General features: G+C 32.9%; 1 protein-coding gene across 1 annotated transcript; it reads left to right on the forward strand.

The window, feature by feature from the left end:
* The first annotated feature begins 2,582 nt into the window (after positions 1 to 2,582).
* LOC126965921 (calcium-binding protein P-like) lies at positions 2,583 to 11,386 on the forward strand. Its single transcript, XM_050809713.1, has 3 exons — positions 2,583 to 2,725; positions 8,342 to 8,710; positions 10,716 to 11,386. The coding sequence occupies exons 1-3, from the start codon at positions 2,671 to 2,673 to the stop codon at positions 10,862 to 10,864; spliced, it is 573 nt and encodes a 190-aa protein (XP_050665670.1). The 5' UTR covers positions 2,583 to 2,670; the 3' UTR covers positions 10,865 to 11,386.
* The last annotated feature ends 12,183 nt before the right edge of the window (positions 11,387 to 23,569 follow it).

Raw genomic sequence — 23,569 nt, forward strand, 5'->3', positions numbered from 1 at the left:
CTTTTTTCATGTAGGTACTGTTTACCTGCCTTTTCTTTCATCCATATAAGATCTATATCATTTTGTGGAAGCCATACATTATACCACCGTACTGTACTATTCATGTACCTAAACAATTCAATACAGTTGTTAAACATGGTGTAGGTAGGTACTATCAGAGGCTATGATAATAACTATGATACGTAAATTAAATATTTTGATTAGGCATCTTTCTTTTACGAGCTCGATCACTACTTTTCCAGTTTTGTAGCATGGGCTCTTCATACATAGAATAAAGTTGCGGGGTTGGATCTATTACGCACCATTAAATAACATGAGTTCATAACCTTTTTTGGGTTTTTTTTTTATGGATTAGGAGGACAAACGAGGTACGGGTCACGTGGTGTTAAGTGATCACCGCCGCCCACATTCTCTTGCAACACCAGAGTAATTACAACAGCGTTGCCGGTCTTTACGAAGGTGTACGCGCTTTTTTTAAAGGTACCCTTGTCGTATCGTCCCGGAAACACCGCACAAGGAAGCTCATTCCACAGCTAAGTAGTACGAGGAAGAAAGCTCCTTGAAAACCGCACTGTGGAGGACCGCCACACATCCAAAGGTAAGTTTGATTGTAGGTACTCACCGTACTCACCCAAGCTCTCTTGCACCACTAAAGGAATAAAAGGAATTGTTGCCGTTGCCAGCCATTTAGGCAAGAGCTATTCTTGAAGGTAACCAATTTGTATCGACATTAAAATACTCGCAATTAATCGTAGCATAATAAGAATTGAGAGAACAATCAACGTCAATGTTTGGTTAACTGTTTAAAATATTATATACCTGCCATATGATGATAAAATGGTTCTGTGGCAACTTGAGAGGAGAGGCGCCCAACTGATAGATATGACCAAGTTTGGAATACTTGGCGCCAGCTAAGTCAAGTCTACACCATCATGATAGAAACAGGCTACAAAGAAAACAAGGAGAAGCAAATACCGACCAGTTTGATTGAAGGATCGATACAATTTGCGTTGGCACTTCGCGCGAGACGAGGATATAATTACCGCTAAATCAAATATTTTGTTTTATTTCAGTTCCAGTCAGTATTTTTCTCCATCTACTCCGGTAGTTATTCTGAACAATTATTATGTTATTACCAACACCTATTCGTTTAAGATAGTCTCAAAAACCTGTTTTCATCATCGGTGTGTCATCCGTCATCATATATTTTCATATGTACGGATCTTCTTTGTTAAAATTTGGAACTTTCAATACCTCTTTGCAAAATCCATTTTTCAGTCAAAATATATTTTGAGCTCGCGTTACCACTAACGCAATTGCCTATTTCCAAGTCGGTACCCTCATATCCCGACGATCAACTACACCGGTTATTTAATCGGTTGTTTAATACGACGTAAATTGCTAGTAATATCACAATTAATTCACTTCGTATGTACTAGGCCGGGAACTGACGGGCCAAATACAATCTCTTAACTTTAAGTCAAGGATTTGTATAAAATATTCAAGAATGTTTTATAATCTACTTCTGTTATACGTAATAATAATATCCACACAGAACTGAACCTATTAGGAGCGCTGACGACAACTGCAGTAACCCTTGGACTAAAATTATTGCACTTCGAGTACACTCGCATACATAATATAAATGTTGTTAATTTAACATTGTTGAATATTATTCATTAGTATTTTATATATTCATACATAACACATAACCTAAATACATTAACTTATGGTTTCTATTTAGCTTAACTGCAATCACTAAATCAAAACAAAAAAGCTAAACCAAGGAGAGATATCTACGCACAGGATGCAGTACACGGTTGCCACAGCAGCGGCTTTCACTTTTTTTTGTATCAATAAAATGTTTCGGTTTGCAAAACCCCATACTAGTGAAATTACTGGGCCAATGAAACTTAATATTTTATATCTCAAAGTGACGTGCCCAATTGAATCCTGAACCGCACTGCATGGGCAGCGCGTATCACTATGTTGGTGAACACTATCAAATCAGAAACAGTATTTAAGTAACAATTTTAATACGATTTACAAAAAATTATTTTGTACAATAGTACTTATGTATCATTTTCACAGATATCTCGTGACTTCCAGAAAATACAGCAAAACAGTTGTCTCAAATATAAGGGATATTTACAAAGATACCTTATCCTTGTGCCTAGAATCTGATATGAGACTTTAAAGTGAAATAAGAATTTTAGCATACTGATAAATTGTACTATGAGTATAAGATGTCATATTATTTGTGTCATACGGTACTGTTAATCGGTGTTAACTTCTTCTGTATCGAACTCCAACGCCATGTGAAATGATGAAAAGTATACTGGTTGATATAAAATAATATAAAATGTACGTGTAAATGTAAGTGACTGATTTTTTATTGTATTTACAAAACAATTCTTAAGTTCCAACTCATTCAGTTCCACAAAAATTTCCATAATAGATTTATAATTACTGACGTGTGTGTATTTACTCATATATGTCTGCAAAAGTGTTATAAGACTTTTGCACACGAGTGTACTGGTAAAGCAAGATCTAACGCTCATGAAGAATTTTTCTTTATTTACATTCAATTCCCATCCGTAGGACAGTCACCACATATTGACCATATTCTATAACTAGTTATAATTATTTTAATCAAGGTTCGATATCAAGATGGCATCTAAACTAACATTCATTTTTTTCACAACACTTCTAGTTCTTTGCAATGGTAAGTGCTTTATAGTTAATATTATATATAAAATATAATATTTTTTATTAAATATTATTATATATAAAATATACAAATAGGTTCCAACTTATTATATGTATGTAAGTAATTGATGTTGTTACAATTTAAAAAGGACCTTTTAAATATATTAGGTCTTTAGTTAAATGGGTGTTTGCACAATAAGCAGAACAGTTATATAATATTTTAATAATTGGTAAATAAAGTGACGTAGGAAATTTATTTAAATTAAATACTTTTTAAAGGAGTAAAATGTATGTAGCTGTTATTGTAACATTAGGTTTTTCTGTGAAAATTAAATTTTTAGTATTATTTATTTAACCCTACGTTTCCTTAAGAATCCATTTTCATTTGGGTTTGACAGGAGTAGTCCTTCACGCGTTTTAATAATTTAAAAAGTATTTTATTTAAATAAATGAGTAACTCTCACTAATCAAAGAAAATAATGTGCTTAGGTGATGTTATATTGATTGTTTTATTTGATATAATATATTTACACAAAGAAAATATATGAGTATATTAACATCATAAAATATAATTTAAGAAATATATTATTTACGAGCCGAGCCGGCGCCTGCCGCTTTGCTATTTATTACAATTAACCTTAAATTAGAATAGCAACACTTTCAACTTTGATCACTTATACGTCTAAATAGACTGTGACAGCTGTGAAAACGTCGAAAATTTTGAGGTTAGCAGTTTACCTCTATTTTGAGCAATGCACGCCCACTAACGCAGAATGACATACAAATCGCGAGTTTAAGACGTAGCTTGTAGGTAATACACTAATGGACTAAAGTAAAAAACCTGGCCTGTTTTCATCGGTTGTCTAGCAGCAGGAGGCTCTATCTAGACGTATAAATTATCTAAGGCTTTAAATTAACAGCTACGCAGAGCTGGCCACAACACATCAACGCAAACCGCATTCAAATCGCCTTAGCTGTTTCTGCACAATCTAATAGGGTTCAGTTTAGCGTGGAGCCGTGGACACTTCATTCTTCTTTTTTCTTCGTGGACATTCACAATGTGTCTTCGCACCCTGGAACAGCTAGAGCCGGTACCACTCTCTTACTTGAGTCTAAACATTAATGTCTGTCATAGAGCTAAAATAGATAGTGCTACATAATATTATTATAACTATGTTTCCTTAAAGACATTTTTACCACTAAATCAAATGAAATCCAATTAATTTGCTTTATTATATTTTTTTTCTTATTGAATATACTACTGCTTCGTAAAAGGTTGAGCTAATGAAAAGAAGGAGCAAGACACAAAACTAGCTTTGTAGTTCATCAAGATCATTATTATATTGTTCTAGAAGAAGACTTTAGACTAGGTATTCTATAGTCTTCTTCTGTAGAAGTACTTAGTGTAGGTACATTTTTTTTACCAGTGGGAGGCTCCTTTTCACAGGATGCCGGCTAGGTTATGGGTACCACAACGGCGCCTATTTCTGCCGTGAAGCAGTAATGTGTAAACATTACTGTGTTTCGGTCTGAAGGGCGCCGTAGCTAGTGAAATTACTGGGCAAATGAGACTTAACATCTTATGTCTCAAGGTGACGAGCGCAATTGTTGTGTCGCTCAGAATTTTTGAGTTTTTCAAGAAACCTGAGCGGAACTACATTGTAATGGGCAGGGCGTATCAATTTCCATCAGCTGAACGTCATGCTCGTCTCGTCCCTTTTTTCATAAAAAAAAAAAAAAACACTAACATAACTCTTAATGTCAAATGTGAATGACCGATATTATTTTATCAGGTTCACAGTGCAACTATGAAATAAGCAGAAGTAAAATAGGAACCAAAAATGGTAATAATATATGTTATGTATAACATGATGTTTATATGTGTATGTATTTAACAACATATTACTAACTCTGTCATAATAATATAATACTCGTATACATAATATAACATTTTTCATATGGTATCTAACCCTATCGTAGGTACAGTGAATCATAATTTTTCAGAATTAATTTTTATTGTTATCAATGTGTTAGTACCTATAATAATAATTCAAACATTTTATTTATAATTTAATAAGCCTAGCCATTATGAATTCGATCAAGGTGATTATTATCTAATAGTATATGTTATTATGAAATGTTAAATGAAGAATGTCAGAAACTCTTCATCATCAATCTGCGTCAGAGACAAGTTCAATGTCATAGAAGTACATAAGTTTGTTGTGTTTTTGGTAATTAGTGTGAACAATAAGTTTATTAAATGCAACCTTGGTTTCACACACCACTGCTCTATTACCACCTACCGCATTATTCTTAACCAAGTTAATAAACTATAGTTCATTTATTTATATTAAGACTTCGGTGTTAGGGTGTTAGTATATAATAATTGTGTTTTAGTTTCACTATAGTTATAATTTGCCACAGACTAATAATAGTACGTAGTGAGAGGGATTAAATTCACTAAGTATTAATGAATTATTACACGTTGGCTTTTTAAGAGGCAATATTTACAATCATTTTTCATAAAGGTCGTGGCTGTCTTCTCCTGGGTATTTAAGCCTAAATCAATATACCTAATTGTTAAAATAAATTCAATGTTACAAGTATCTCTCTTTCCGTTTTTCTTTTTTGATATTTTAGTTTTTTTTGAGCTAGGTTACTTAAAAAAAAGTGCGTAAAACAGCTTAGGATGGCTTTTTTTATAAAAAATAGTGACGTACTGTGCTAGACGTACACCTAATGTCAGTGAGAGGTCTTTCCCAATACTGTGCAGTGCCGCTTAGGATTCTTGAAAGACCAAAAATTCGGAGCAGCATCATAATTGCCCTCGTCACTTTAGGACATAAGATGCTCAGTATCATTAGCCCAATAATTTCGCTAATCTAAATAAAAATAGTCGTGCACATTACTACTGCTGTGCAACAGAAAAAGGCGCCTTTAACCGGCTTCCTGTGAAGAGAAGCCTCCCACTTATACTATAATAATCAGAGATCATCTATACTATAGTCTGTGCGGAAAGAACCATCTAAAGATTTAAGAGCATAGCTTTTTTCATTACCGTATTTATTATATGTTGAAAACACTTGAAAACACAGTGCGACTGTGATATTATCAGATTCCGTCTTGATAATTATTTGTTGGAATGAGCCATAATTAAATCATAATATAAGTCCCATTTAATACCACGGCGGTTTACCTCTTCTTGTACAGTGTACAAAACTACAGACTAAGTATAATTGTTTGTTTGTATGTATGTATTTTTTATGATTATACCCTAAAACTAGTTTATTGTAAAAATTCTTTAAAATTGTAAATATTATTAATATTATCAAATTATCACTGAGTAACAACAGGTAGATATTTTTTTAGTTAAATATCTACCTAACCATGATGTAGAAATAGCATAATATCGCAAAACTATTTTTTTTAAAGAAAAACGTGTCAGTTTTAACTTCTTATGTTATTAAATTCAGACTGAACATACTTTCATTGCAATAAGATTAAGCCCAAGCGAATTAAAATTATACCTCAGTACATAAGGAATCTTAATCCAATAATCAAGCATGGGGAATAAATATGCGGTATTTATATCTATTTTCTTTATTTACAATATTTTTTATTAAGTCGCAATTACTATAAAATCGTATCATTGTAATTTAAATAAATCATTAAAAATATTAAGTAAGACGTAAATATGTTATCAACAAAATATTTTATTCAGTTAAAATTACAAACATACCTAACAGCATGATGTTATATTTTGTATCGTTTCCGTAGTTTTTATCTTTCTCATGTATTTTAGAGTTATTGTATGCTGTCTCACACTACACACTGTCCTCCTTATTCATAATAGTCTGCTAACTTAAAGCATTGCTAATTCTCACTCTGTCTTCTTCTATTAACCTAAGTCAGAATGAGAAAAAACACTCCTTAGCGGCTGTTTAAAGTTACCGGACCATTATGAATAAGGGGGTGTGTGTGTAAACTCACACTTGAGTACTTTTGGGAAAGCGCGAATACGGGAAAGAGGCGTAGTTATGTCTGTCGCCTCATCAATACCCGAATCATTATATTCGGCTCTCGACCATATTTTCTTCACTAAGACTGAGATCTATAGTGCATACTTAGACTTTGATCAGACTTTACTTAAGTAAAACTTAACTGAGTATGATAAAACGCAAACTTAACTTTTGCATTGAGCTGTCATAGCTTTAGCTCTGGAAATTTTCATTTGTCAAAGGACTATAAAAACAAAATCAATGATTATGCTAAGCTTACACTGAGCGAAGTTTTACGTAAGTAAAGTCTGAGCAAAATCTAAGTACGCTCTATAGATCTCAGCCGAAGTAATGGGGTTAAGCCTCTGATGTACTCGTTCCGTATTTTATCGGACCTGGTCATCGGTCCCGTTGTCTACCGTAGTATTTTCATCTCGTTTGTGCTCATCTTTTGTTCGTTGGTTTTTCATCATCGATAAGCACAAAGTCTTCCACACAAATACCATGAGAGGGGAACTAGATGTTCTTTGAGATATAGTCCATAAACAGGTTGAACAATAATGAGCTGAGTGTGATCTTTGATGTAGATACTCTTACTTTCACCTCGACGATTAGCTGAGTCCCGTCACATTATGACTTGCGTCTTGAATCCTTCATACTTACTAAATTAAATTATAATTAATTAGATTAGATTTTATTGTGAAGTCATCGATAGACATCCTAGCTATCGTAGTAACGTATCCAAAGCTGTTTCAAGGTCTGTAAATACTTGATAAAGATCTTCTTTATTTAATCGATGCTTTTTCAATAAGATTCTAGTAGTAGTAAATCTGTAGCATGGATATTATCCAGTCTTACTGCTTTGTGATTATCTATTTCATCAAGGCTATTAGAAGCTCTTCAACGCTGATGTGATCAAGGGGTTCGGCTGTTTCAGAAATATGAGAAGGGGTTCTTTCATTCTCGGGTAATAAGAGTGTTTTTTTTTTTTATAATATTGACACACTTTTACACAAATTATCTTGCCCCAAACTAGGCATAGCCTGTACTATGGGTGCAAGACAACGATATATTTATTACAATATACTTACTTAAATATACATAAATACATATAAACATCCATGACTCGGAAACAAACATCCATATTCATCATATAAATGAATGCACCTACCGGGATTCGAACCCGGGACCTCATGCTTAGTAGTCCAGGGTCACTAACCATTCGGCTTTATGGGTCGTCAGATGTATAGATGTTTGTAATTTAATTTTGTAAAATTGTTTTACATCAACGAAACTACTACTACCTGTGGCGGACTCCATGTTCTGGGCTTGTTTTGTAAATTTTTACATTACACAATAGTGTATTTCTAGTATTACTAGAAAACCAGACTGTCGTCCGTTGATACTGCATATACGAACTAATGTTGTGTTACTATAAATTAGTTTCGTACATGTGTGAAAATGAAAATTTCAGCTTTCTTAATCATATACAAATTCGCTTAAGATACTTAAACATTTATATGACAAATACATTAAGCCAATAAAAACATTTCATCATTTAAATCATCTCTTTCACACCTTCACCTGACCATTTATCATCATCATTAACATTCATCATCACCCAACTCATCCAGGTTTCGGAATAAGAGACATATGGGACTATTTAACAGGAGCGGGATATGGGCAGTATCCTGATTACCCTGGACCATACCCAGGCAACCAGTACCCTGGTGGACAGTATCCAGGTGGACAATACCCAGGCAACCAATACCCTGGTGGACAGTACCCAGGCAACCAATACCCTGGTGGACATTATCCGGGCAACCAATACCCTGGTGGACATTATCCGGGCAACCAATACCCTGGTGGACAGTACCCTGGGAGCACTGGAGTGGAAGGCCCTCCTGGCGCACACCCTGGATGTCCACTGTGTGATTCTTCCGTCTACGGCTTCTGTTCATACAAGCAAAGCCACGACTCTTGTTGCTGTGAAAATCACGCATGTAAGTTGATAAGTTAATACGTTAATAATTCTTATGATTGACATAAGATTCAGTTTTCATTAAATGAATGCAAGTTAAGCCCGTTATTTCCAATGATGTAATTATTTAAATTGTGTCACAAAAACTAACATTACCAAAACGAAACACGTAAAGAAAATTTTGATGTGAAATCATCTTAAGGTGAGTTGAGGCTGGAGGGAGGCCATCTGGAGGGCAAAGCCAAATTGGCTTCGAAGAAGCTGGGCGTCATCAATAGAGCACGGCAATACTTCAAGCCGGCCCACATTCTAGCGCTCTACAAAGCGCAGGTCCGGCCACACATGGAGTATTGCTGTCATCTCTGGTCTGGCGCACCCCAGTATCAGCTCGATCCATTTGACCGCGTGCAACGCAGAGCAGCTCGAATTGTCGGGGACCTAGTGCTCTGCGAACGGCTGGATCACTTGGCGTTGCGTATAGACGTCGCTTCGTTGTGTGTCTTCTACCGCATTTATCACAAGGAGTGTTCCGAAGAGCTGTTTAACCTGATTCCTGCCGCCGAATTCCACCTTCGCACGACTCACCACAAGTTAAGATATCATCCCCACCATCTGGATGTGTGACGGTCCTCCACAGTGCGGTTTTCAAGGAGCTTTCTTCCGCGTACTACAACGCTGTGGAATGAGCTTCCTTGTGCGGTGTTTCCGGGACGATACGACATGGGTACCTTCAAAAAAAGCGCGTACACCTTCCTTAAAGGCCGGCAACGCTCTTGTGATTCCTCTGGTGTTGCAAGAGAATGTGGGCGGCGGTGATCACTTAACACCAGGTGACCCGTCCGCTCGTTTGTCCTCCTATGCCATAAAAAAAAAGGCTTTTATATTCTTGAGTTTTGAATGAGACTGGGCCATCACGCGTGCTCCGGTAAATTTGACACGAGCTATACAGAACAAAAGAAAGTATTTCGTATTTTTAATCTCGTCTTAATGAAATTATCGCTTCTGTGTAAGTCTACATTATTACTATAAATTCATATATTAAATTCACATATTCAAATAAATTTTTACTGGTTTTATTTTCATGTTTTTAGTTTTAAAATTTCACATCCTGTTTATAGTTCCTTTAGTGCCACCAGTGAAGTGCACAATTGAAATCCTCCATTTTGTATCAACGGCCATCTTAGTATTGGAATTTTTCACGGTGGACTGTATTTTACGAGGCTAACCCTATTTGATGCCCATATTGTCAAAAAATATGTGACCTACGACGGTTAGAAAAAGTTTGTAATATCCAACAGTCCAAGCCTCATAATCTCATTTTCCGCAATATTCTAAGGTGATGAAACAATTATCAATCAATCAATAACATATGTAATCGATGTCCAGTCGTATCTTACATTTTTAAAATCATAATGAAACGTCTGTGAATTGAACGCCCATATTAAGTGAGAGACCGCAGCTTTATAAAATAAATATTTCGGTACAAAAACTTTTTTCGACCAATTTCACTGCTACATATACGAACGTACAGAAAAGATTATTTTAAATGTTTTTGTTACTATGTTAAACATGGGTATGTTGGGCTTTCACAATATGATCCCAGACAATGTACAAAACAAATGTGTTACATTAAAGGTTATTATTATTTAAATGACTTTCTTAGTCATACCACAGATTCGGAATCCAGCAACGGCCCTCAGGCTATTTAATTATAAATGTTCATTATAGGATATTACATTGTAATTATATTTCTACGAAAAAAAACCCGCCGAGTTTCTTGCGCCCGCTTACTCAAGTTTGAGGTACATTATTTCGAATGGTCAGTAGTTTTTGACGTACAATAACTGATTTTAAATCCTATTTTGAAAATATATTTGAATGTGATTAGTGCCCCCACTCGAAACATAAAACAATTGGGATAATTTGTATAATTACTATGCCCTATAATTTTAAGTTTAAATTCTGTCTTATTTTAAAGCCAGTTTGGTACGCAATAAAGTGTCTTACTATCTGATGTTACATTACAGACTTACCGTACTCATGCAGAAAGGCAGACTGCAAGTTCCTCTACGCAAACTCGTGCAAGGAGTACCACCTCATCACCAACTGCTGCTGTGTGGACCTGCAGAAGAGTGCCGCTGTGCTTCCGCCAGTCGCTGCGGCAGTCGTGCAATAGACAAACCTGATAGCTCCAGACATTATCCAAACAAATCATGTACTTAAATTACAAAAAGTGTAAAATAACAATAACAAACACAATTCTGATTTACGAAAATATTTAGACGAACGTTACGAAATATTTTTAACAGTCATTTAGAAAACGCTGTACACTTATGAATAAATTATAATATTTGACTTTTGAACAACAGTTGAACACTTCATAAAACAATATTGTATAACTTTTAGCTAAAGCTCCTTTGTTTTTCAACACTTTACGCTAATAACGTAGTGTTCACCCCAATTCGTCGATATTAGAGGTGACCGATATATTGAGCTATGTGCGAGGGCTTGCTATTTTTATTAGCAGATATATCCTCTTTCTGGGCTTTTTGACTTCGTGTAACGGAAACAACATCGTAATATAAAACACAAAAGACCGTTTTCGTGCATTAGCACTTAATAATCATGTATACTTTAAGTAGCTGGTAATGCTTAAACTTAAGTTAGATTAAGAAAAATTAATAAAATTCAATCAACATACTATTGTTTATATTGGTTATCAAAAGCACAATTATTGGTATAATAGGTAAATATCAAACTGATATAAAATTATAATGCAACACAAAATAAAACAATATTTTAAACTCAGCAATATCAACACTAATTATTCTACTTAGTAGGAAAGATAAATACGTTGATTATTAGGAACGAAAAACGAAGTTATTCTTCGAATTTAGTAGCTTCTGATTTTTCCATGACATTGGCCATCTACCCTTAATATTTTTGAACTGCCTCCTGAGAAGAAAATATTTATCACGTAGAAATTCAAATTCAAATATATTTATTCAAAATAGGATGTGACATCACTTATTTAAAGTCAAAAAACTACCGCCCATTCCAAAATGAATGCCTCAGGCCTGTGAAGACCGGGCGCAACAAACTCAACGGGCTTTTTTTCATCAAAAAATTTTCTGTACAATTAAAGTAACATTTAGAAAGTAACATTGTACAATTAAACTTATGAGTTAATAGCCTGAGGGCGGTGGCTCCATTCCCAATCTGTGGTATCATTAAGAAAGTCATTTATGTTATAGTAACCTTTACCACACAAACGTTTTTTAACAATTCTTTTGAATAACGTTATACTTTTGTTTTGAATATTTTCTGGGATCCTGTTGTAAAAGCATATACATCGCCCCACAAAAGACTTGCTAACTCGACTTACCCGAGTAGTAGGCATTATAAGCTTTTGTCTGTTCCTGGTGTTAACATGATGGTTATGACAGTTTCTAGCAAATTCACTTATGTGCCTATGAACATACATTACATTATCAAGAATATATTGAGAAGCAGCAGAGAAGATGTTAATTTCTTTGAATTTTGCTCTCAATGATGGCCTTAGGGCCTAGGTTATAAATAGCGCGAATAGCCCTCTTCTGCAGCACAAATATTGTATTAATATCGGCAACGCTGCCCCAATATACCATAGGACATAATACTATGGAAATAACTAACGTATACTAGTCACGCCGTATCTATGTCAGTTAATTGTCTAATCTTTTTAACCGCGTATGCTGCAGAACTAAGTCTGTTCGCCAATCCTTCAATATGGGGCCCCATTGTAATTAGCAATCCAGAGTATTGCCAAGAAATTTAGCAGATTCCACCGGTTTTATCACCTCTCCGTTTAACAAAACACCGTCCAAATCACGAAAAAAATGGTAGTCCATTGGTGCAAGGTCTGGCGAATACGGAGGGCGACGATTGGTTTCTAATTACAGTTCCTGTAGAGTTAAAACGGTTTCTCGTGCTGTATGAGGTCTCTCGTTACCATGGAGCAATGATGGTGAAGATCGATTCATGAGTCAGGGCTGTTCCACTGCTAGTTTTGCTATCATTGTTCGGAGTTTGGCTCATCGGACATCTGCCGTTACTGCTTGACCCAGATCGGAGAAAGCTATAGTGAATAACACCATGCTGAGACCACCAAACAGTTACCATTACCTTTTTATTGGTAAGCTTTGTTTTGGGACACTGTTGAAGCGTTTGACCTGGGGTCAGCCAATGCATTTTTCGCTTACGGTTATCGTAAATACTCCACTTTTCATCGGATGTCGCAATTCGATACAATATTCCTTTATTTCTTTATCGATTCAACAAGGTTTCAACATGCGTTTCTTTCTGCAGATCAGTCAAATCATGAGCAACCAATTTTTCTTATTTTTTTTATTTTATTGATGCAAATGAGAACCTAAATATTGTTGGTAAAGTAATGTTAAACTATGCTGCTAATTCCTGAGTAGTTTGGGTCGGATCGGCTTCCACCATCTCTTTCAATTCATTGTTATTCACCTGTGTGGTCTTCGACGTGGTTCATTCTTCAAATCAATGTCTCTATCACGAAAGCGATTAAACGAAAATCGCACGGAGCGTACATTTGCAGTATCATAGATATATCGAATATTACCAAATCAAAAAGAAGAACAAGTTTTATAAAGCCGAGCGTTCCGGCTCACGGCTCATTCAACAACCTAAAAATGGAGAAATCAGCGCGCCATGTGTTCACTTACGGTAAGTAAGGTTCACCGTTTACTCGTCCATCTGTACTGAGGGTGTTAGAACTCTACTAGTCCCGAGCATGCCTTTCTCACTTCCCGATCCTCTCCCATGCGTTCTACGTGGCTGAGCCAGTGGAGACGATGAGCCTTAACTTCTCCAATAATGTTGGGTTCAGCCAACGAGTGACGTCATGTATCTAGGCATTCTTGCGGACTCTCCATTCCCCATGTTCAGACAGGGTGGAGCCCAGGATCTTTCGTAAGTAGTAAAGCGGTGTCCACGCTTCACCGCAACGAAACCAAAATTGAGATAGTGTTCACCAGAAAAATAAATATTCTGGGAAATACTATGATGTTGGTGCCAAACTTTATAAAATTATAAGTATTTATAATTATTTCATGAATTGCTATTCGGTATTTATGGTAAACAACGTGGCCCAATAGGTAAAGCTTTGTTGTATTTCTATATTATTTAAGTCCTTCTTATGTTAGAGCTATTGATAATAATTCAAATCGAAGATTTTACTCTCCGAAATGCTATTTGTTAATGAGTTGAATTGAATTGAATCATCATTCAGTCATCATACTTACATTTGTATATGGTCCGTTTCAACTTTGGACTATATTACAATTTTTCAACCACACATGCACGAATACTGTTGGATTCAATAAAAATTCGAACCAATTAAAGAGTTCTTCTACAAAAATGTCAAACAATCGAAAGCAGACGCTAGTAGTAGGGATTCGCCGGTTCTGGCTCACAATAGTAGGGATTCGCCGGTTCTGGCTCCTCGATTCTGGCTCACTTGTTCATGAAAAAAAAGAAGTTTGGTGTCAAACTGGGGGTATTTCCGAGCGATTGCGCTGATCCGTTTTTCGATATCTCTTATAGTTTCAAAGTTAGCTTTTTAAATTAAACAGATCCATAATCATTAATAATCACTGGTCATTTAGCTAATGATTGGTGAGCGACTCAATGTCTAAATTTCCATGAACGTGATACAGGTAATTTACTAATTACCTCTATTACATTCGTTACTACGATTAAAAAGACAGTTTCTGTATTTATTATTTATTTTTAAAACATGATTTAAATAAAGTATATAATAAAACATCATTGCAGATTGTATCATTTTCAAAATATTTAATGAAATCATTCAAACTCTTCTTATTAAACTTAAAGTATAGATACATTATGCAGTACTCGCCACACACTGCGGTATATTCATTCTGTACTCTTGCAGTATTGTAGTTATACATTCTGCAATTCCTTTGTAAAAACATCAGCTGGAATCCCTGAGGTGGACGACCATATGAATCGAAGTATTGTCCAATACCCTGCTCATCAATGTGTATTGCAACCCAGTGAGTGCCTGGCTTATTATCACTATCTAAATTGCTGACAATATAACAGGGCGTTACAACATATATCGGCAATCGGTTTGCCGCGTAAACATTATTTTTAATACTGGGATCGATTTTGTTCAAATAATTCTGTATCTCGATTGTATTCATATTAGTTGAGAACAAGGTCTTATCAGTTGCGAGGATTGAATAGTTATGTGGATCATAATAACATAAGCACTCAATAAATAAGGCTTTAATGTATCTTATTCATGTATTTAAAACTTATATGGTTACAATAAAACAAAATATCATTACAAGCGATTCAAATATAAATCTATGAACATTTGATGAAATTATATCAATATAATCATCAATTTTATTATAATATAAAAGCTGATTGAAAACGAACTTTGTACCTACATACTTACGTAGTCATTAGTACAATCTGGAAATGTTGACTCCATTAAACTATCAATAATTGATCATTTAAGTGCCATTATGTTTCACCACAATATTTAAAAACCAGTACTAATCATAAACAAATTTACTTTTACGATATTTTAGTAAAAAATGCTAGAACTGTTCAGAAAAATAATCATTGAAGTGGCGTATTCAGTCAAATTATTATATATTTTGTGTGTTGTGTAATTGTTGAGTGATTTGCTGTAATGGAGGTAAGTTTTATCTATTATTCACTTTGAAATTTAAAAGTAATATCATTTGTTATATTAAGATATGTATGTATAATACTATTCTAAAGCAATCTTATTGTTGTTGTAGAATGCATTCAACCCAACAATGGAAGAAAATACATATAAAACATTTTACTATCCATTGTCTGAAGATAGTCAGGATTCATTAAAAGTTCCTCAACTTAAATCCTTGAAGAGGGCCAGCTCAAATGAAAATATAGATGCATTATTCGAAGTGAAAAAAACAAAACAAAAGAACTTATCATCATCAATATCCAGAGCACATGAGAATGGAAGTATTTACATTACAACTAATGCAGATGACGGAAGAAATGCATCACATTTGGTTAAAATAGAAATCTATGATCTTAATAAAATAAAAAACACGCCTGCACAAGAACAATAGAAATACGCTGATTATAGATTAAAATATTATACAATCGACAATAATGAAAGTTTTAAGGACATAAAAAAGATTTTATACAATGTTACGAAGAAAATTTTAGAAACAGAAAATTATAAGAAATATAATTTTAACAATAAGTAGGTAGCTATGAAGAAATACATAAATATTAGTTCAGTTTAGTTATTAGTTTATTTATTCTCTTATACAAATAATATTATTATATTCTCATCATTTGGAAAATTAAACATAACGATATGGAACTCTGCTTTGTATGTAATGAGGTTGAAAAAATGATCAAGTGAGTTATTTTCTTTGTAAATTATTTAGTATTATATTATTGATGAAATGTGGCTAATATGATTCACTTATGTTGTAGTCAACCTGTTCTACAAAGTGGAGGAGGTTTTAAGAGAAGAAGTGCAGTATTACAAGACAGTGAAGACAATGATACAATTACAAAGAGAGGAAGACAAGGGGAACCATCCACATCATCGGGGCTCACCAGTGTGAACGATGAAATGGTGAACTTTATGTCAAATTTTAATACGGAAAAGATATTATGCAAATCATCTTAGAAGTAACCTCCATAAGAATAACGTAATGCAATTACATAGTACTTAAAAAAATGTCACAGTACATGAATCGGCTTTTGGTAATAGAATAATCTCATATAAAATAAAGAGTAAATCCAACCAATTACAAACATTCGAAACACCAGAAATGTTTTTGAATTCTATTAAAAATTAAATTATTTCACTATTTGAGGAATCTGTTCGATTGCTTACAATTTTTAAGGTTAATTTTATTCTGCACGCTAATTTTGTTCAAGAAACAAAAAATATTTCTAATGAATTTGAATTTCAAACATGTAGTTATACTATAATGCAGGGTGAGGATTTAAATTTTTTCTTTTCGTCCTTATGTGATATGTTGATGACTAAAATTAGCACATTTGAGAAAAAAGATAGTGGTTGGAGTCTTAAGAAAATAAATGCATTAGACATGAATATAAACAAATTCAATCCATTACGTGGAAAATCATACATTGAATTACCTAAAGAAATCAAATTGTTAAAAAAGTGTTATAAATGTACAAAACTCGAATGATTTATGCTTTAAATGGGCTTTGCTTTCTGCATTGTATCCAGTTACTAAAAACTCTCAGAGAGTTTCATCTTACAGTAAATATTCAAATAAATTAAATTTTAACGGAGTTACGTTTCCTGTTAAAATGACAGATATACAAAAAGTAGAAAGACTAAATAATTTAAGTATAAATGTTTTTGGTCTTGAATACAATTGTGAAAAGAAAGTACATGAATTAGTTGGTCCATTGTATTTAACAAAATCACGGAAAATTGTTCATATCAATTTATTATTTATTTCGCACGGAACAATTAATCATTTTTGCTACATTAAAAACCTATCGCGTTTAGTAAGTGGTCAAATTTCAAACCATGAACATGCAATCTACATCTGTGACGGTTGTCTTTTACACTTCTCAACAAATGATAAGTTATCAGCTCATCAATTGAATGATTGTTGTCATATTAAAGTGGAATTGCCTAATACAGAAAAAACTTTAAAAGATTGGTTTGGACAACCAATTTCAAACAATGTCTTAAAATTTGATAAATTTAATAAGATGTTACAAATACCCTTTGTTATATACGCGGATTTTGAAGCTTTCCTTAATCCAATTCAGACATGCTTTAACGATCCATCAAAACCTTATACAAGTAATGTTCACAAACACGAAGTTTATAGTTTTGGGTACTATATTAAATGTTCATATGATGATAGTTTATCAAAATATGAAACATATAGTGGTCCTCATTGTACTCATGTCTTTATGAATCAGTTGTATAAAGATTTAGAAGTGATTTGCACAAAAAATTATTTTGTCATAAGTCCAAAACCTTTGACTTCCAATGATAATGAAATTATTTCGCAATGTAAAGACTGCTTTATATGTCAATCTAATTTAAATGGTGAATGTGCATTATACTTTGACTCGCATACAGGAAATTTTAAAGGCGTTGCACACGAAGTATGTAAGACAAAGTTTAGAATCCCCTATCACATTCCAGTTTTTTTACACAATCTTAGTCAATATGACTCTCATTTTATTGTTCATGCATTAAATTCTATTGAAGGGGAAATTGATATTATTCCACAAACGAAAGAAAAGTACATTTCTTTCACAAAAACGATAAAATTAAATAATCATAAAATTCAATTGAGATTCGTTGATTCGTTTAAATTTTTACCTTGTAGTTTAGACAAACTTGTCAAAAATTTGAAGGAAGAACAATTTCAAACATTAAAATATAATTTTCCAAATAATAATGATTTTTTACGTCTTAGAAAAAAAGGAATTTATCCATATGAATTTATGACATCACATGATTCCTTAAAACTTTCGGCACTCCCTAGCCGTGATAAATTTTACAATACATTAACCGACACACATATTTCCGATGAAGATTATGAACATGCCAGGGATGTTTGGCAACACTTTCATTGTCAAAATATGTCAGATTATTCTGATTTATATCTTAAAACCGATGTTTTAATTTTAACAGATGTGTTTGAAAATTTCCGAGCTTTATGTTTGCAAACATATGGTCTAGATCCAGCTCATTATTATACAGCACCTGGGTTAAGTTGGGATGCTATGTTAAAATGCACAAAAATTAAATTAGAATTACTTCAAGACTGAACAAATAGCTTTTATTAGATCGGGCATTCGAGGAGGTGTATCTCAATGTAGCAATCGTTATGCCAAAGCTAATAACAAATATATGCGAGTATATGATAAAGACACACCAAACTCATTTTTAACTTATTTTGATGCTAATAACCTTTACGGATGGGCTATGTCTCAATTCCTTCCTACAGGAGGTTTTGAGTGGGTAGATGTCACAACTAATTTTGATGTCCCTGATGATTTTGAATATGGTTTTCTTTTGGAAGTAGATCTAGAATATCCTATTGAACTGCATGATTTACATTCTGACCTACCCTTATGCCCCGAGAATATATGTATTGGTAACACAAAAGACATAAAATTAGTTCCAAACCTTCGTAATAAAATTAAATATGTGATTCACTACAGAAATTTAAAGCAATGTCTGACAATGGGTTTAATATTACAAAAAATTCATAGAATTTTAAAATTCAAACAAAGCGCATGGTTACAATATTATATAGATTTAAATACAAACATGCGTAAACTAGCCACATCTCATTTCGAAAAAGATTTTTATAAATTAATGAATAACTCAGTGTTTGTAAAAACAATGGAAAATATTGAAAAAACAGTAAATGTAAAATTATTGAGTCATTGGGAAAATCAGGGTAAAATTCTAGGTGCTCAAGATTTAATTGCTAAGCCAGAATTCCATAGTTGGCATGAAAATTTGGTTGCAGTTCAATTGCGAAAGACGAAATTGTTCCATAATAAACCTATTTATTTGGGATTTTGTATATTGGATATTTCTAAAACTCTAATGTACGACTTTCACTATAACTATATGTTTAAAAAGTTTCAAAACAAATTAAAATTATTGTACACAGATACTGATAGTTTAATATATCAAATTTTTGCAGATGATTTTTACAGAGATATAAAACCTGATTTACATTTGCGTTTCGATACCTCTGACTATACAGAAAAAAATATATTTGGTTATCCAAAACTCAATAAAAAGAAGTTAGGCTATTTTAAAGATGAAAACAATGGTAACATATTTAATGAATTCGTAGGACTTTGATCTAAAATGTATGCATTAGATGTTGAGGGAAAATTGACAGCTAAAGCTAAGGGGATTAATAAAAGTGTTACTAAGAATATGAAAATGGAAAATTATAAGACTTGCTTATTTGAAAATAAGAACGAATATTGTTCAATGCTTAGATTTAAGTCAATAAAGCATAATATTTTTACTCAAAGAATAAATAAATCTAGTCTGTCATTTAATGATACCAAACGGTACATTTTAGCAAATAATATTGATACCTTAGCTTGGGGTCATCATAAAATAGAATAAATATTATATTAAATTGTAAGAATAAATTATTATAGTTTTAAAAAACCAAATGAGAGATTATTGTATTTATATGTATAAGTTTCGGAGTAAAACATGATGTACTGTATATTGTTTCAATTATAGATTTTTCTGTTTAAATAAATGGTTGTTTAATAACAAATTGTTTCATTACTATACTAAACCTTAACACACATAGACGTTGTAGATGATGCATCATTTCAATCATCCATTCACTGCAATAGTTGCTGCTCCAAGTGGATGTGGAAAATCAGTTTTCGTAAATAATTTTATAAAATTTTTGAATGATATCTGTGATACAAATTTTACCCAAATCACCTGGTGCTTTGATGAAATGCAGCCTTTATATAATCTCAACCACATTAATTATCTTCAAGGTTTACCTGATTTATCTATGTTTGACGGAAAAAATCCTCAACTTGTAATAATTGATGACCTGATGAGGGAATCAGATGTTCGTATTGTTGATATATTCACGAAAGGAAGTCATCATAGAAACTTAAGTGTGTTTTATTTATCTCAAAATTTGTTTCATCAAGGTAAAGGACAAAGAGATATATCACTCAACTCAAGTTATATAATATGTTTCAAAAATCCTCGAGATAAAACCCAAATTCGATACTTATCTCGTCAAGTATTCCCTGAAAATCCGAAATATTTGGAAGATTCTTACAGAGATGCTACCAATGAAGCTCATGGTTATTTAATGATTGATTTGAAACAAGAAACAAATGAATTGTGTCGCGTTAAGACAAAGATATTTCCATCCGATGGATATTGCACTGTTTATGTACCCACAAAAGGGTTTAAATATGGTAAGAATCAAGAAATTTCGATCATTTATAAATGATGCATAGACGTTTAAAGACGCATAAAGATTTGTTAATTGCTCTACATAAACTGAAGCCAAAATATCAAAAAGCTTTATTAAAATCATGTAACAAAACAGAAATAAATTACATTTGTGAATGTATTCATAACGTACTGCGGGGTAACGTTGAATTGGCCGAGAAAGAAAAATCTAAATTAAAGAAATATAAAAATATTCTTCGAAAATTGGTAAGAAAAGGTACGAATAAAATTAGAAAAAATATAATTGTACAAAAAGGAGGTTCATTTCTACCGATAATATTGGTTTCTATTCTAAGTGGGTTGATTAATTCATTTATTTAAGAAAATGGATAATGCTAAAAAAATGTTACTTATTGAATCATCATTATTGGAGAAGTTAAAACAACCCACAGAAAATGATACGCCAAGATCTCGATTAGATACTGATATACAAAATATCTTAAGCAGTGACATAGAAGATCGAAAGAAATGTATTTTATATTTGCAAACCCTTCAAAGATATCTAAACTTCGTCAAAGAGGATCGACAACCATACCACATACCACTTATAAATGATAATGATTCATATATTGGCTTTAATCAAAGTCATAATGAAATCGATACTGATTATATAAATCATGATGTGAATAAAATAAATGTAGTTCCTTCTCAAACATCAGTGGAGGTTAACAAAAATATTGGAGAAATATATACGAGCTCTGAAATACTGAAACTAATACCGAAAACATATGCTAAAAAAGGTGAACTTTTACTAAATTTAATTTCCTTGAGTAAAAATAAAATAAGCTGGGATGAATCTGGTAACGTGATTATAGATAATGAAAATATACCTGGGAGTAATATTGTGGACTTGGTGAGTGATTCCTTGAGAGCTCTTCAGAAAAGTGAACCTATAGGTTGGGAAAAATTCGCAACAACTTTAAAGGAAATAAAAGTACCACTCACTTATATCGGGAACCCAAAGCGAGTGGATTTTATAAACCATTTGCAATTAAAAGAGGTTGAAGCTAAATCAGTACCTGACGAAGAATTTTCTACACCATCAAGTAATAAGTACACAGGGAAACTAAAAAAAAGATCGGACTGGGAAAAATGGACCCAATATTAGAAATAAATAAAATTTATTATGATGCATCACATCCTGCTGGCTACAGCACTATTGATAAATTGTCAAAAGCAATGAAGGGTAAAATGGACAGAAATAGTGTCTTAAAGTGGTTACAATCACAAGAAACATACATTACATAAACCTGTTCAAAGAAAATTTCCTCGTAACAGATATATTTTGTCTAATATTAATGAGTTATGGCAGGCCGATTTAAGTGATATGAGATCTTATTCTGAATATAATGATGGTTTCAAATACATACTTTGTGTTATTGATGGCTTTAGTAAATATGCGTATGTTCGAGCAATGAAAAAGAAAAACTCTGAAACAATTAAGGAATGCTTTGAAAGTATTTTTGCTGAAGCTAATACTACACCTACACATATACAGTCTGACAAAGGAACTGAATTTGTTTCCAAATATGTACAAAAATATTTTAAATTAAAAAACTTAAATTATTATACAACCAATAATCCAGATATTAAAGCAAGTATTGTCGAAAGATTTCAGAGAACTCTTAAAATGAAAATGTGGCGCTATTTTACACACAAAAATACTCATAAATACATTGATGTTTTACAAGATCTAGTGCATTCATATAATCATAGTTTTCATTCTAGTATAAAAATGTGTCCATGTGATGTTAATAATACAAATATAATGAGTGTATGGCAAAATTTATATGATAGAGAAAGTAAGATAAAAACATCAATTAGTATGGTGAATCCAAGAATTCACGTTGGAGATTATGTTAGAATAACAAAACATAAACATATTTTCCAAAAAGGATATGAATCAAATTGGAGTGACGAAATATTCATCGTATCTACCATAATACACCGATCTCCGTTTGTAGTATTTACTTTAAAGGATTTAGAAGGCGAAGAGATAGTTGGTACTTTTTATGAAAAAGAGTTACAAAAAATCATATTCGACCCCACTACTAAATACAAAATAGATAAAATAATACGCTCTCGATATACCCGTAACAGAAAAGAATTGTTGGTGAAGTGGAGAGGTTATCCAAATAAATTTAATAGCTGGATATTAGCTTCTACTTTGAAAAAAATATGAATAAAGATAGTTTTTATTTAACTTTACTAAGCAGTAGTTCTATGGATTATTTTCCTGATAGTATTATTATTATAACTAAACGTAAATTAATATTATAACAACATTATTTTCTACGAAACTACCAAAACCAATAATACTAGAAGGTGAATGGAGGGTTGGAGTAGTAGAATTTCAGTACCCATGCACTATGTTCACCGTTCAAGAACATGAAAACATTATTTATATAACAAAGTTGATGCAAGTACCCAATGAAAGTAAACCGTCATATGTTTATTACAAGACACATATTCCAGCCACAAATTACGATAACATAAATCATATTTTGATGGCACTGAATAACACTCGACAAAAAATTAAATTTAAGTGCGATGAGGTTTCAAGGATTGTAGTTGCTACGATAACGGATGAATCCATAAAATCTGTAACTTTATCACCTAAATTATGTCTTCAACTAGGGTTCGAACCAAACAGGAACCTCGGTGAAAAAAATTTTGGAAAGTGTCCAGCTAATTTGCATTTGGGTTTACCGTCTCAATTATTTGTTTATTGTGACATAGTGGAGCCTCAAATCGTTGGAGATGTTATGACACCCCTTTTACGAATAATACCATTGG

This window comes from Leptidea sinapis, chromosome 9, assembly GCF_905404315.1.
Source record: "Leptidea sinapis chromosome 9, ilLepSina1.1, whole genome shotgun sequence".
Taxonomy (NCBI): domain Eukaryota; kingdom Metazoa; phylum Arthropoda; class Insecta; order Lepidoptera; family Pieridae; genus Leptidea; species Leptidea sinapis.

Bases quoted from the DNA above. Each gene is read 5' to 3' on its own strand.
- LOC126965921 (XM_050809713.1), top strand. From the start codon at position 2,671: ATGGCATCTAAACTAACATTCATTTTTTTCACAACACTTCTAGTTCTT. The intron at 2,726-8,341 runs GTAAGTGCTTTA...CAACTCATCCAG, and splicing joins ACTTCTAGTTCTTTGCAATG to GTTTCGGAATAAGAGACATA. The intron at 8,711-10,715 runs GTAAGTTGATAA...GTTACATTACAG, and splicing joins TTGCTGTGAAAATCACGCAT to ACTTACCGTACTCATGCAGA.